Below are 15,968 nucleotides of genomic sequence, written 5' to 3'. Positions count from 1 at the left end.
TTACTACCAGAGTACATACTCCGCTGATGGTGAAGATATATGATGCTTGCAGCTCACCAATACCTGAAGCAATGGCGTAGCTGGTGAGGTATGTATAGGTTGGAAAGTAGCCACATCCAAAGAAAAATACTGTAACGCAGAGTAGCACAACTGTAGGGCTCTTGAAAAGCAAATTCAATCCTGTGAGGTCGAAAAGGGCTTTGATGAATCTGCAAAAGGTTGCAACGGGAGTGTATGACTTACTGGCAGTCTGGTCTTGGGTACAAGCTGATTGCTGCATGTCGTCATGTTTCTGGACTTGAGGTTGTGGAGCGAATTGTGTTTCTTCCTGGAAAGACACCACGCGGCTGACTGTTGCTACGGAGCAGCGTCTTGCTACCTTGGTGTCGGAAGTTTTCTGGCAATTCTCATCCATGCACGAAGAGAGTGGTCGTATCACCATTGCGGCCACGAAGAAGTGAGTTACCATTCCCGCAAAGATACGGACTGCAACCCGCTAAGTGAAGATATTAACGAGTATCGTTGTCAAGAGTGGCCCTACCATAACTCCCACGCTGGCGCCGCTAAAGGCAAATCCGTTGGCCAAACCGTGCCAGCGGTCGAAATAGATTCCAACGGCAATAACACATCCTTGGTCAACAAGCCCATAAGATGTACCTGGCGTGAAAAGGAGGATTTGATTATGTTACAGTCATCCTCTTTTTCGCCTTAGAGTTTAAAATGGGAATTGAAAAATGGTACATTGCAATTTTGTTTACTTAAAGATGTCCACTATGATTTAAATAGCATACGAAATGATTATAGAAAGATTGTGCCATTAATTTGACTTAGAGAGGTAGTATAGTCTGGTTGAGATGAAACTTCAGTTTTCTACCTTTTACTTTGTGAGATGATAAGAAACCTCTTGCAAAATATGAAAGAGCATATAATTCTAAGAAGAAATTAAAGTTTATTTGATGAAAATTGGTTTTGAAATGGCCGAAATATCCAAACAAACTGATACTAATAAAAGGTGGGACCCACCTCTTAATAGGATCGCTTTGTTTTACTTTGTTTTGGATATTTTGACCATTTCAAAACTGATTTTCCTCAAATAAATTATAAATTCATATCTAAATACCATGCTCTTTAACATTTCATAAAGTGGTTGCTAAGTATCTCACAAAAAAGTTAAAATCTGAAACGAAATCCTCGTCTCAACCATCTCTTTAAAATAATATAGATCCTTGGCTGAAATGACACTTCAGTCACGTAGATTCCCGATCATATTCCCTCTTCAGTTCATTAAAAGTTTTCGAAAGGAAAGAAATCTTTACAGGTTACACTCACCTAGTACAACGCTGCATGAAATGATGTGCCACAGCTCCGTGGAAAAGGACAAGCAGATGAGAGAAAGTAAGGCCAGGATACCCCCAATGAACACTAGAGGGCGGCAGCCCAGGGTGCGGTTAACAGCACCCGCTATCGGACCTGTCGACAATAAGTTAGGAAGAAATGTGGTTTGTTATCACCAAAATGGTCATACTCGTCAAAACAATACTATTTTTTTTCCTCGTTTGAAAGATGATTTGGTGCAAAGTACACCTTCATAATAAACTGAAGTCAAATAAAAATGCTTATTAATGTCATAAAAAATGGTTGTCAGTTTAAAAATGGCATTGAGCTTGTCATGTTGTATCGTACAGAGAGAAATGAAGTCGCACGCGTAATTTTTAACCCTATAAAGCCCATGCAATGGGGGGGGGGCGCATATTGTGCCCCTGTCATATTTTGATTTGCCACTCCTTAGCCCTTAATCTAATTTCAACCGAATTTGGGGGACTTTTCCTAAACTCTAGATTGTTAAAGTACGTTGTGTGTGTGAGGTTGTGTGTTGCAGATTGGGATAAACGGAATGCGTATTAAAGATCAGGAACTTTCAGACGTGAATAGTGAAGAAACCAGAAAAGTGAAACATGCATAAAGAAACAAATGTTTGAACCGGTCATTTGGCCTAAATTATACATATAAAATAATGATATGTATGAAATACTGTTCTTGTGGAGACAGTGTTAAAGGGTTGGTATAGTTTTGGTTGAGATGAGGCTGCAGGTTTCCAACTTTTTGTGAGAAAATGAGAAACTTCTTATGAAATATGAAAGAGCGCGTAATTCTGAGACGGATCCGATGTTTGCTTGATGAATATTGGTTTTGAAATGGTAGAGATATCCAAAACAAAGGGATCATAATAAAAGGTGGGACCCACCTTTTTATAGGATCGCTTTGTTTTACTCTCTCTCTCTCTCTCTGTGTGTGTGTGTGTGTGTGTGTGTGTGTGTGTGTGTGTGTGTGTGTGTGTTTTATATCTCAGCCATTTCAAAACAGTTTTTCTTCAACTAAACTTGGGATTCCTCTTAGAATTGTATAATTATGCTCTGAAACATTTTCACGTTTTTTTTTTAGTATCTCACAAAAAGTTAAAAGCTCAATCCTCATTTCAACCAAAAATATACTATCCCTTTAACATTATACATTAATTGTGAATGTGAATACTATTTGTCGAAGTGCTCTAACATCAGTCGCGTGTCCTTCCATTCAGAACTTGAATGCACTGTGAGAAAATTAATGACGTTTTTGCACATTTAATTTGCTCTGTTGCGAACTCGAATGCCCATTGTGCATTTGTGGCAATTTTGAATGGCTATTTTATATTCTATTTGCACTATATGGCAAAATCAAATGATCTATTCATCATAGGTTCATACTTTTGAATGCACTAAATGCAAAATTGGAAGGCAAAAACCTAGTTATTTGATGGAGCAGGCTGATTATAGACTATAAGCCGTTTTGTGCCAAGCCGTTTTATGCCATTCCTTTTAAATTCTATTTCATTGAATTTAGAAAGAAATTCATTCAGTCAAACCACGTAAAGTAGGCATTCAGTTTTGGGCCAGCTATGGATAGACGTTCGATTTCGTAACAATTAAGTACCAATATATTTCATTATAGGCTACTTCAGTTCTGTCCATATTCAAGCTTATGGATTTATGTCGTCTGATCCTGGAGTGTGACTGTAGATTTATGCATGTATGCGTATGAAAATTGTTGCTCCGGATAACGGTTTGTCGAAGAAATTAGATATTTCAGTATGAAAGGTCCCATTTCAAAGTACATTGAGTTTGCATTATTACTTTGTTCAAACTGAAGAGTTCCTACAAAGAGCATCAGCAGTAAGTAACGAAAAACACTGCCGAAATGCTGTAAACAACAGTGGTAACTCTATGCCTTTTCGTGAATTCCTTAACGTTCATCATGGCGATGCTGCTGCGATTTTGAATGCGTTTCGCGTGCAACTTTCAATTGAACGTGATTTTTATAAAAGTAAAACGTTCATCAGAGAAAATCATGAAATAGAATGCTGATGAAATCGAATTGAATTAACTAGTTAGTTGTGTTTTTTTTTTATGTTGATATCGGTGATCATTGAAGGTCGCTTGAACTTCAATGATCACATCGTTCAATCGTGTGCAAATCTCATGAAATTGGGCGGGAAAACCTATATCAATTTAGCCGTTTTTGAGTTAAAAAAAAATGATAGGTTTCTAGCCAGGGCAAGAGAAGTTCAAGGGAACTCTTAAAGGCTTCGCAATAACCGACACCTGTCCTTGTTATTTCGTGGTCCTGTAATTCTGGTTTTTGTTAAGCCTTACCGTTGCTTGATATACCGCCCTGGTATTTGAAGTGCATTAGGCCCATTATTCTACATCATAGGTTTTCGTTGATAGTGCTTATAGATGTAAATATAGTTCATTCAGTTTCGTGGATACGGCAACCGAAATAGCCATAAATTCCATGCTGATCTTCAATGCACTATGGAGAATATGAATTATGTTCTGCACCCTAATTGATTGTTCTGTGTCAAATTCAAATGCCCACTGGGCATTTTTGGCTTCCATAGTCAATGATAGTGGTTGCACTATGTCTAGATTGAATGATCTATTCATATTATTGTATTTTACGGAATTCTAATTGAAAGGCAAAACCTCGATGAAGCATGGAGGCTGATGATATTATTGACTAAGCTCGTAGTCAGTGGTCATGAAAACTTTTATATAGAGGGCAAAGCTTTGAAAATTGAAAAATAAATGGGAGAACTTTACTATTTTATGTGTGACCCCTAATCCATCTACATAAGGGGAAAACGTGCACACTCTGGAAGTATTTACTGGGAAAAGAGATTTTGAAGGTTTAGGGTCTACTCAAGTGCTGTTTCTCGACAAACTATGTTCCCTATAGTCATGGGCGTAAATCCCGGGGGGGATGGGGGGGATATATCCCCCCCTGAAATGGAGGAGGGGGGGATGGCCTGTACAATCATCCCCCCCTGAATTTTGAAGAAAAAAAAATGGAGGAAGCAGAAATGTGATTGTATCAATTTTGGCATATTGCATGACGTTTGTACGCCGGCCTTCAGACAGGTAACAGAGCTGAACAGTATTCTATCTTGTAGGAAATCGAATGCATAATTTTCTCAAGCGCTCGCTCGCTTCGCTCGCTCGCGGACATGGACATACACTGTAAGGTATGGATCAGACGTTGACAACGTCAAATAGTGTAGGCCTACATGTAAACATGCTAAGACGAGAGTAACTTGGGACCATCTGCAAAATATGTACGAAAACAAACAAACAAACAATAACAAAACTATATTGCCATAATTGAACCCCCTCCATTTCCTGAATCATCCATGAGGAACGACAGTGACTGATAATTCAGTCAAGATACATCTATTGGTATACCCAGGGAAGATCAGGGGCGTCGAAAATATCTCGGGGGGGGGGGGGGGGGGCAAAGGGCATTTGCCCCGCCCCTACGAAAGTGTTTAGGCAGGCAAATCATTTATCCCCCAAGCAATTTCCGAGATGAGGACAAATTTCGAACTTTCTTAATGGAATTATTGTCCAAATACCGCCAGAACTATGCACCAAATCGTTGAATTGCAATCATAAGCATGCAAAAGCTCCGCTATACTGGATCCCTTTCGATAAGTACACTGTTGAGATTGACGTATATTTCCCTAATTAATTTTGTCAAAGAGTGTGCAGCATATCTTTCACTTAACAAAAGCTCCCTCATATGCAGAGGCGTCGATGGGGGGGGGGGATGGTTCCCCCATAAAAGTGGAACAAACCAAATCGCAAAAATATAGCTAAAAACGGCATTTTTTTGGGCGTAAAATGTCAAAATTTTAAAGCTCGCTCGCTCCGCTCGCTCGCATTTAAGCGCTAAGCCATTCCCCTGATGTTGCTACCAGTGATTGACAGCAGTTGCGCCCGGTGCGCCCCCCCCCCCCTAATCTCCAAAGCAAAAAATATAGCTACAAATGGCAGTTTGGGGGACTGTAAGATGTCAAAATTTTTCAAGCTCGCTCGCTTCGCACACTCGCATTTAATCATTATGCCATTCTCATGATGTTGCTGCCATAAATTGCCAGCAGTTTTCGCCCGGTGCTCCCCCTTAATTTCCAAAGCTAAAAATAAAGCTACAAACGGCAGTTTTGGGACTGTAATAAGTCGAAATTTTGAAGCTCGCTCGCTCCGCTCACTCGGATTTAATCATTATGCCATTCTCCTGATGTTGCTGCCAGTAATTGCCAGCAGTTTTCGCCCGGTGTGCCTCCCCTTAATTTCCAAAGCGAAAAAATACAGCTACAAACGACATTTTCTGGGATTGCAAAATGTCAAAATTTTAAGGCTCGCTTGCTCCGCTCGCTCGCATTTAATCGCTATGGCATTCTCCTGATGTTGCTGCCAGTGATTGACAGCAGTTGTGCCCGGCGCGTCCCCTTTAATTTCCAAAGCGAAAAATATAGCTACAAACGGCAGTTTTGGGGACTGTAAGATGTCAAAATTTTCAAGCTCGCTCGCTTCGCACACTCGCATTTAATCATGCCATTCTCATGATGTTGCTGCCTGTAATTGCCAGCAGTTTTCGCCCGGTGCTCCCCCCTTAATCTCCACAGCGAAAAACATAGCTACAAACGGCAGTTTTGGGACTGTAAGATGTCAAAATTTTGAAGCTCGCTTCACTCACTCGCATTTAATCATTATGCCATTCTCCTGATGTTGCTGCCAGTTATTGCCAGCAGTTTTCGCCCGGTGCTCCCCCCCCCCCCCTTTAATTTCCAAAGCGAAAAATATAACTACAAACGGCAGTTTTCGGACTGTAATAAGTCAAAATTTTGAAGCTCGCTCGCTTCGCTCGCTCGCTTCGCTCGCTCGCATTTAATCATTATGTTGTTCTCCTGATGTTGCTGCCAGTTATTGCCAGCAGTTTTCGCCCGGTGCTCTCCCCTTGATTTCCAAAGCGAAAAATATAGCTACAAACGGCAGTTTTGGGACTGTAATAAGTCAAAATTTTGAAGCTCGCTCGCTTCGCTCGCTCGCATTTAATCATTATGCCATTCTCCTGATGTTGCTGCCAGTAATTGCCAGCAGTTTTCGCCCGGTGCTCCCCCTTAATTTCCAAAGCGACAAAATACAGCCACAAACGACAGTTTGGGGGACTGTAAAATGTCAAAACTTTCAAGCTCACTCGCTTCGCTCGCTCGCATTTAATCGTTATGCCATTCTCCTGATGTTGCTGCCAGTACGAACTGCCAGCAGTTGCGCCCTGTGCGCCCCCTTAATTTCCAAAGCGAAAAAATTACAGCCCAAAACGGCAGTTTTTTTTACTGTAAAATGCCAAAATTTTCAAGCTCGCTCGCTTCGCTCGCTCCCATTTTATTGTTATGCCATTCTCTTGATGTTGTTGTCAGTAATTGCCACCAGTTTCACCCGGTGCCCCCCTTAATTTCCAAAGCTAAAAATAAAGCTACAAACGGCAGTTTTGGGACTGTAATAAGTCAAAAATTTTGAAGCTCGCTCGCTCCGCTCACTCGCTCAATCATTATGCCATTCTCCTGATGTTGCTGCCAGTAATTGCCAGCAGTTTTCGCCCGGTGTGCCTCCCCTTAATTTCCAAAGCGAAAAAATGCAGCTACAAACGACATTGTCTGGGATTGCAAAATGTCAAAATTTTAAGGCTCGCTTGCTCCGCTCGCTCGCTATGGCTTCGCTCGCTCGCATTTAATCATTATGTTGTTCTCCTGATGTTGCTGCCAGTTATTGCCAGCAGTTTTCGCCCGGTGCTCTCCCCTTTATTTCCAAAGCGAAAAATATAGCTACAAACGGCAGTTTTGGGACTGTAATAAGTCAAAATTTTGAAGCTCGCTCGCTTCGCTCGCTCGCATTTAATCATTATGCCATTCTCCTGATGTTGCTGCCAGTAATTGCCAGCAGTTTTCGCCCGGTGCTCCCCCTTAATTTCCAAAGCGACAAAATACAGCCACAAACGACAGTTTGGGGGACTGTAAAATGTCAAAACTTTCAAGCTCACTCGCTTCGCTCGCTCGCATTTAATCGTTATGCCATTCTCCTGATGTTGCTGCCAGTACGAACTGCCAGCAGTTGCGCCCTGTGCGCCCCCTTAATTTCCAAAGCGAAAAAATTACAGCCCAAAACGGCAGTTTTTTTTACTGTAAAATGCCAAAATTTTCAAGCTCGCTCGCTTCGCTCGCTCGCATTTTATTGTTATGCCATTCTCTTGATGTTGCTGTCAGTAATTGCCACCAGTTTCACCCGGTGCCCCCCTTAATTTCCAAAGCTAAAAATAAAGCTACAAACGGCAGTTTTGGGACTGTAATAAGTCAAAAATTTTGAAGCTCGCTCGCTCCGCTCACTCGCTCAATCATTATGCCATTCTCCTGATGTTGCTGCCAGTAATTGCCAGCAGTTTTCGCCCGGTGTGCCTCCCCTTAATTTCCAAAGCGAAAAAATGCAGCTACAAACGACATTGTCTGGGATTGCAAAATGTCAAAATTTTAAGGCTCGCTTGCTCCGCTCGCTCGCTATGGCATTCTCCTGATGTTGCTGCCAGTGATTGACAGCAGTTGTGCCCGGTGCGTCCCCTTTAATTTCCAAAGCGAAAAATATAACTACAAATGGCAGTTTTGGGGACTGTAAGATGTCAAAATTTTCAAGCTCGCTCGCTTCGCACACTCGCATTTAATCATTATGCCATTCTCATGATGTTGCTGCCAGTAATTGCCACCAGTTTTCGCCCGGTGCTCCCCCTTAATTTCCAAAGCTAAAAATAAAGCTACAAACGGCAGTTTTGGGACTGTAAAATGTCAAAATTTTCAAGCTCACTCGCTTCGCTCGCTCGCATTTAATCGTTATGCCTTTCTCCTGATGTTGTTGCCAGTACGAACTGCCAGCAGTTGCGCCCTGTGCGCCCCCCTTAATTTCCAAAGCGAAAAAATACAGCCCAAAACGGCAGTTTTTTTTTTTTACTGTAAAATGTCAAAATTTTCAAGCTCGCTCGCTTCGCTCGCTCGCATTTAATTGTTATGCCATTCTCTTGATGTTGCTGTCAGTAGTAATTGCCAGCAGTTTCACCCGGTGCCCCCCCCCCCTTAATTTCCAAAGCGGACAAAATACAGTAACAAACTGCAGATTTGGGACTGTAAAATGTCACAATTTTCAAGCTCGCTTGTAACAGTTTGTCAGAAATATATCACTCTCCTCCCACTTTATATTTCATGCAAAAGAGTGAGACATATCCGATCCCTGTAAAGTGTGTGTGTGTGTGTGTGGGGGGGGGGGGGGGTTACCAAGCTTCTCTCACCCCCCCCCCCCCCTCCCCCTCAAGGCTGCGCCGGTTCGGTTATGGGCTTGTAATCGTGGTGATGGTGACTATCGCCGATCATCCCCCCCACTCCTCAGTATGGATTTACGCCGTTGCCTATAGTATATGCAATACTCTTCCTAACCATGTAAAGTATTTTGAATGAAAGTCATTGCGGGTACGTGTTGAATATGAATGAATATTTTTGTTGTAAGAGCAAAAAAAAAAATATTCAAAGCTTGAGCTCACATTTTTTTTTCGTGTAAAATTCTTTCATATTTGAATATCAACGTTTGCATCAGTGTAGTCTAATTGATGATCGTTTATGTATTACTTATAACTGGACTTGTTTGAATATTCTTTTCCTTGTGTTATCCAAGGGTTTTTTGCAGATTGTTTACTCAGCGTGCTCAGATTGATTTTACGCACATTCCTGTTTAAATCATAACAATGTCATTGTTTGATTTTTACTTTTTTTTTACATAATAATGTTTTAGTTGAGTTATAAACTTTTCATTTTACTTGCTCAGGTTTCTTTCTTCAAACACATACGATCACCTTTGTTTTACTCAATCATCGGCTACGGTTGTATGATTATGTTCGATACTCTCTTCCGTATACAGCAGTACGATATAAGAAAAAAAAAATCATCATAATAAATGATTTCATCGTGATGCGTTTTTGTCAAACGTGTGAGTTCATATATTGTTGAAAAGTGATGAGAGTAACGGGATTATTTTGGTTAGTGTATTATTTTATACGTGGAAAAATACATTATTGAATTAACTATTCTCACTAACATTGTGATCGGTTTACGTACTAATGTTTTTTGATGTATCGTAAAACCAAATATTATAAACAGATTTTATTCAATAAATGGGGCAAGATCTCTGGAAGTAAAAACGCCTGTTTTTATATATTTTGTCTAAGGTTCATCAAAATAAGAAAAATAATTATTAACAACTACTTGGAGGTCTGTATGATGTTCATCCACGACATTCCCAAACTCATTCCTTATTTCTAGTATATGTATGGGTGTGTATATTATATAAACATGTTAAGAATTCACGTATTGGCTCCACAAAGAAATTAAGAAATAAACTGGTAATGCATTTTTGCCAATCAATAAAGAATAAGTTTATTCGACTCAAATTTTCAGTGGTCTCCGTCTTCTTCAGGAGTCTTGACAAATTAAAGCTGTGAGATACTTTTGACAATTTAATTGCTCTTTTGAAAATTTAACTGACAATTTAATTGCTCTCCGTCGACGTGAGTATAAAGGGTCGATTACTCAGTGCTTAAATGCTACGTTTACACCACCGGCGGCCGCGGCAGTCTCATTTCAGGCCACCGTGGACAAAACGAAATGGACGCGAGATTACGCGGTGAGACGGGATAGACATACGTGACAGGCCGTGAATGCCGTATCAGATTCTTAGACTGTCAAAAAAGCAACGGCAATCCCGCTGCTAATGAGGAACCTATAGTATACCGTAACAAAACGGCCGGGATGAACGCAATAAAACATGACTTAGACTACACGCTATAGGCCGTAACAAAACTTGGAGGCCCGTCGGTAGCGGGACGCAACGGAAATTATTGTTAGTCTAGCCTGACCAAATGCCATGACAGAGTATAATGTACACTGGGGAGAGGACTGGAACGAACAGGAATATAAGGCTCACACCTGTAAATAAAATGGAATGTCTCTGACCTCTTCACAAAATCGTACCAAAGATGCTAAAAATAGATGAAGAAGAAAATTAATTACAAATTAGAATTGCAGTTTAGCATAAAAGTGAATAGCTGCAAATATTGAGTATGAATTCCTCTTCAACCTTTATTTTGGTTAGAAGATGAAAGCTTTTTTTTTTCATGGAATTGGAAGGGACTACATTGGGTGCAGTATAGAAAATACAGTGGACTCCCGTTATTACGAAGCCCTCGGGACCGGCAGTTTTCTTTCATTTTATCGAAATTTCGTTATAACTGAACAAATAAACAATGAAAATACATAGAGCGAATGATGTTGTGGTCTGAATTTTTACTTCGTTATAACCGTGTTCGTTATAACGGGAGTACACTGAGGTGATTTTTGAGTGAAAAGAACTCGTATAGTCTGGCTTTGCGAACCCTTGGACAGAGTTTGAACAGAAGAACCCCCTGGGAAATTTGATGGATAAAAGGGTATATCTCACTTTTTCAGGTTATATAGTGAGGATGAAAAACCTCATTTCTCCCAGCTACTTCACAGATTTTTTTTTTTTTTTTTTTTTTGGAATTTTGAATTTTAACACACGTCTCCATGGGGAAATATTTACCCGTGTGAGCCCTGGAATACTGCAGTACGGGGGAGGGCGGGGGAGGGGGCGGTGGGGGGACACGTCTGGAGAATGTATACCCATCCACGGCCCACTTCGGGCAAACAGGGCTGCCGTGGCCGCCGGAAACATGGTGTTAACGCAGTATTAGTATTAAGTAGCCATGACAAAATATCATGGGCATACACATGCATGTTATTTCATTCCAATTTATTTAATTAATAATATTAATGATGATAATAATACAATACGTTTATAAGGCGCTTAATACGGATGTTTCTAAGCGTACAGTTTACCAGAAAACTGATATTTAGTCCAAAATAATACACACACACACACACAAAATGGATACAGTGTATAAATGTGATAAGTACTGAAAATCAAAACTAGTGTGCACCTCCATCGACCGACCCACAACTGGAACGCAAAAGTATACAATACAATATGACATTTGCATATGCAAAATAGTACAATGTTACTTTTGCATATTCAAGGAATTTAATGCAGACCATTTTTTTTAAACAATAAAACAAAACATACTTTGAGTTAAAGGAAATACATGAGCGAACTGTGACTGAATCGCATCAAGGAAAAGATGTCGGAAATGGAGGGAACGGTTAAAAAAAGCCTAGCTTGTCGAACGCAGTCACCTCGTGAGTAAGGTAGTAATAGTCAAAAGAAACGATAAAACATATTGCGTGGGAAACAGACGAGAGGGAATATAAAACAAATCAAACGCAAACAATCGCACGCACACACAAAAACAAAGCAGCTCTCTTACATACAGAAAGAAAAAACAGGAGGCCAAAGGTCAGAAAAGACAGGAAGAGGAAAAACTTACAATTTCCTGATTGTTCTGTTGTTATAGATCGGCATGGTATACCCACTAGACTACCCGCAGTGCTCGTCAGCTGGTACTGCATATTGATTCAAAGTATTCCTCTATTTTGGTCGAGTTGATTTATTGTAACTGATTGACGAATGGCCTTTCACCGATTATTCAGTGTTTTAATAACAGTAACCATGATAACAAAGAACATCATGGACATACACATTCGAGTTAGACTCGAACCAAAGATGTACTGATTACTAGACCGGTGTCGTATCCACTATAGACTACCGAGCTTTCGCGAGACAGGCAGGGCTGGTTGTTATAGCTAGTATCTCACCAACGGAGACGTCTCCGCGACGTCTCCAACTTATCAGTCGCAGCAGTCGCGGAGACGTCTCCAACATAGAAATGTCTTGCAGTCTCACCAAGGAGAAATCTCTGAGACGAGTTATGGCAGGTGTCAAAAAATTTCAACAAGGGAGCCGTTGCAGAATCATCTGACTTAATCTAGGCAGGATGTCAGCACGCAGATGGGTCACGTGATTTCTAAAGTATAGGTCAAACAGCGTCTCCAGCAGGTCTCGGTGACGTCTCAGCATTCGCGGATATGATTAGTCTCCGCGACGTCTCCGCAACTGATGGAGACGTCTCGGAGACGTCGCGGAGACTTCGCGAAAAATCGAACATGTTTGAATTTCTTGCGACTAATGTGAGACTATGTAATTTTCAGGAGACATCTCGGAGACGTCACAGAGACGTCTCTGCAACAAGCAAAATCTGGAGTCGCGAACTAGTCGCGAACTATAGTTTCAAGCCCGGTGAGATACCCCCTTATCCTTTGCAGTCTCAGGTAAGCCTACTGCATAGTATATCTGCGAGGCCTGACTTCCATTAATCAGGAGATCGTTGGTTCGGAGTCCAACCTGAGTATGCCTATCCATATATCCATTTTTTATTTAACCATGGCTATAATACTGCTAAAACACAGAATAATCGGTACTTATTGATGGAGGGCAATTAGTCAACCAGTTGTGATAAATCATATCGACACACAGACAGACATTTCTTTTGGCTATACTAAGTGATGATCTGGGTGATAAATCAATGGAAGTCAACATGCATTTGTAGTACTGTAGTTCCTCTTAGATGACTGTTTTCTTGAGGTGATAAATGCCTATAGGGTACATAATTATACCGGTATGGATTCGCAGGGGTTAAGCATTCAAAGGGATCGAGTAATAGCGTGTTCACAAGATTAATTGCAGTTTTCATCATCTGATATATAAAGTAAATATGTACGTGCGTTTTGCGACCTGCTGTACTAATTTTTCATGAAAAAGCAGTTTTGGTTTTTTGAGATATGACACAAAAGAATTTACACAACAAACGGTTGTAATGTTTCTGTGTTGTGATGGGTAAAAATAGCAAATTTCAAGTTATCTTTTTTTTTTTTTTTGCGGTTATGCAGGGAAATTATTACGATATTTTGCCCGACAGATGTGTTCTCTTTTTCGTTCATGAGTGCAGAACTGAATACATTGAATATTATATAAAACATGTTATTGTTGTTTTTCAAGAATTCGGTTTTTACGATTATGCATTTGTACAATGAACGGCAAGTCATTTACATTATTATTTCAGAGGGAGAAGAATCCGGATTCGTCTCAAGAATTCGCATTTTTGCCGCACCTCAATTTATAACCATTAGACTCTCTCTCTAAAGGTTTAATTAAAACCAATGGACCACGTTCACACGCACCTGCACAGTAGCGAAGACACGTGATAATGGAGTACGACCAGGCCAGCTGAACGGCTGGGATTCCAAGTTGACCCTCCCACTCTCCGATGAGCACGGACATCGCTACGATCTGACTGGTCAAAACTGTCCTTGCCACGAAAACAGCTATCACAACGACCACAGCCCAGCGGCCGTCCACTGGGCTTCGATTCGGCGTCGTGTTCGATCTCCCATTGGGCTGCGTCGCATCTTCGGAACCGCTTGTTTCATTCGACGGTGTGACTTTTTTTTCGGGATCTGCCATGTTCGGATTCTTTTATTTTCATTTAATCAATAAGTACCTGAGAACAAAGAGGGAAAACTTTAAATTATTCAAAAAGTACCTGAAAATCAAGAGAGAAAACTTTGAATTATTCAATAAGTTCCTGCAAAATCGAGAGGGAAATTAAAACACTAAATGTCATACTTGTAGAATTAGGGCGTTAACAGTAAAAAAGAATAAAAGTTCTGATGATGGTAAAGAGCAATGGTGATGATCAAATTGTCCTACAGGGCAAGTATCTTAACGAATGTCGTTCGTCACTGAGAAAAAAAATGCATATTATATTGAAGGTCAACGCTATATCCTATCTATGCATGGAAAAACAAAAAAGAACTTGAATTGATGTTGAAATGTTGTTATTCCTGCATCTAATAAAGACGCATGAACTCTAAAACAGGTCCCTACCAGTCGTTAGAGATGTCATGAGGTCGATTTATCCCCTTTACGGCATTAAATACAGAACAGTCATAGATTGTATCATTCTCAAGGGATGGTATAGTTTGGGTCGAAATGAAGATTCAGATTTTAACTTTTTGTGAGAAAATGAGAAGCACTTGTTTGATATTAAAGAGCATACAATTCTAAGAGGAATTCAAATTTCATTTGATGAAACTGGCTTTTCGGAATGGCTGAGATATCCAAAACTTATGATGAAACAAAGTGGCCCAAATTAAAGGTTTGGGATCCACCTTTAATAAGGACCTGCTTTTTTTTTTTTTTTTTAATATCTCAGCCTTTTCAATACAAATCTTCATCAAATAAACTTTGAATTCCACCTAAAATTGTATGCCCTTTCATATTTCACGAGGATTCTTATCATCTCATAAAAAAGCTGGAAACTCACTTGAAGCCTCACTTTAACAAAAACTGTAACATCCTTCTAAATAGAGATATAACATAAAAATCTTTATCAGTCATACCTCTAGATACAACAAAAACTATACAATTACTTTGACAGAGATAAAGCATAAAAGTCTATACTAGTCATATAGAACACTGACAAAAAAAGAAGAAAATTGACATGATTGAAGTATATCTGGACAACTTACTATGCAGTATTAATAAAGGCCCAGTGAGAGATCTTTATGGGTGAAGCCCTCAGGGTTCGTGCGTTGGACTGCGAGCGCTGATCCGATTCGAGCTGTTATACCCTGTTGGTAATGCTGATTGCCGAGCGCGCTCACGTTTTTTTTTTTTTTTTTTGTGACGTCATAATACGTGGGTGCTGAGTTATGTGATATTTGCAGAGTATTGCGAATTAACAGGACTAAGAAGAATTCCAATAGGGAAGGAAAATACCCTTTTGCAAAACAATAGAAACTTACAACCACAATGCAATTGTATCACCTCATTAATCTTGACTGGCATCTGCTTGCGACTGTGACCGACATCACTACGAAGACACCGAAACAAAAAAAGAATTTTCTTTACGCTTTCATCGTAATCTTTCTATTTTTGCGATTATGATGAGACTATAGACATATAGACAAACAATCCTATAGAGAAAGTTTCGAGAAACGTTATCATTTCAGATTCGCATCCAAGGTGACTCCTCTGCGGGACAGTAATACAATTCTATGAAGAAAATATAGAGATTTCAACGATGTTTTGTTGTTGAAAATTACACTTAACATTCACTGAAATTTTACTTTGTAGAACTTTATCATTATCATTCCTCCTGCTTTCTGAAAGAGGCAAATCAAGTGCTCTTTCATTATGCTATAGAAAAGTGAAGATAATTTTCTTTATATTTTCTTCATAGCAGTATCCATGCGTGACGTCACAAAATGTCTCCATATAATCATCTAGCGATGGCTGATGTTCATAAGCCCCCATATTTTCCTTGGCCTATAGCCATCAAACTGGTCATGGGTCCTACTTATACCAAGCGCTTACGTGAAATTATGGGGAGTAATCCCCCCCCCCCCCACACACACACACATATAGGTGCGTCTTTGCACTACTCAAGTAGTAGTAGTAGTAGTAATAGCAATAGTAGCCACTGTAGAAACAACAACAGCAACAATAATGATAAGGCCAAAAAAAAAA

At 40.0% G+C, this 15,968-nt stretch overlaps 1 protein-coding gene across 1 annotated transcript; it reads right to left on the bottom strand.

Annotated features, from left to right (window-relative positions):
• Positions 1-496: 496 nt before the first annotated feature.
• On the bottom strand, positions 497-13,901 carry LOC140239653 (monocarboxylate transporter 12-like). The gene is made up of 3 exons (XM_072319482.1): positions 13,619-13,901; positions 1,330-1,470; positions 497-657 (listed from the first exon to the last, which is right to left on the bottom strand). Exons 1-3 carry the CDS (start codon positions 13,899-13,901, stop codon positions 497-499), a joined length of 585 nt encoding a protein of 194 aa, XP_072175583.1.
• Between the last annotated feature and the right edge of the window lie 2,067 nt (positions 13,902-15,968).

This window comes from Diadema setosum, chromosome 16 (assembly GCF_964275005.1).
Source record: "Diadema setosum chromosome 16, eeDiaSeto1, whole genome shotgun sequence".
Classification (NCBI taxonomy): Eukaryota; Metazoa; Echinodermata; class Echinoidea; order Diadematoida; family Diadematidae; genus Diadema; species Diadema setosum.
Note: the sequence above shows the minus strand (reverse complement) of the source record. Positions and strands in the feature narration are given on the sequence as shown.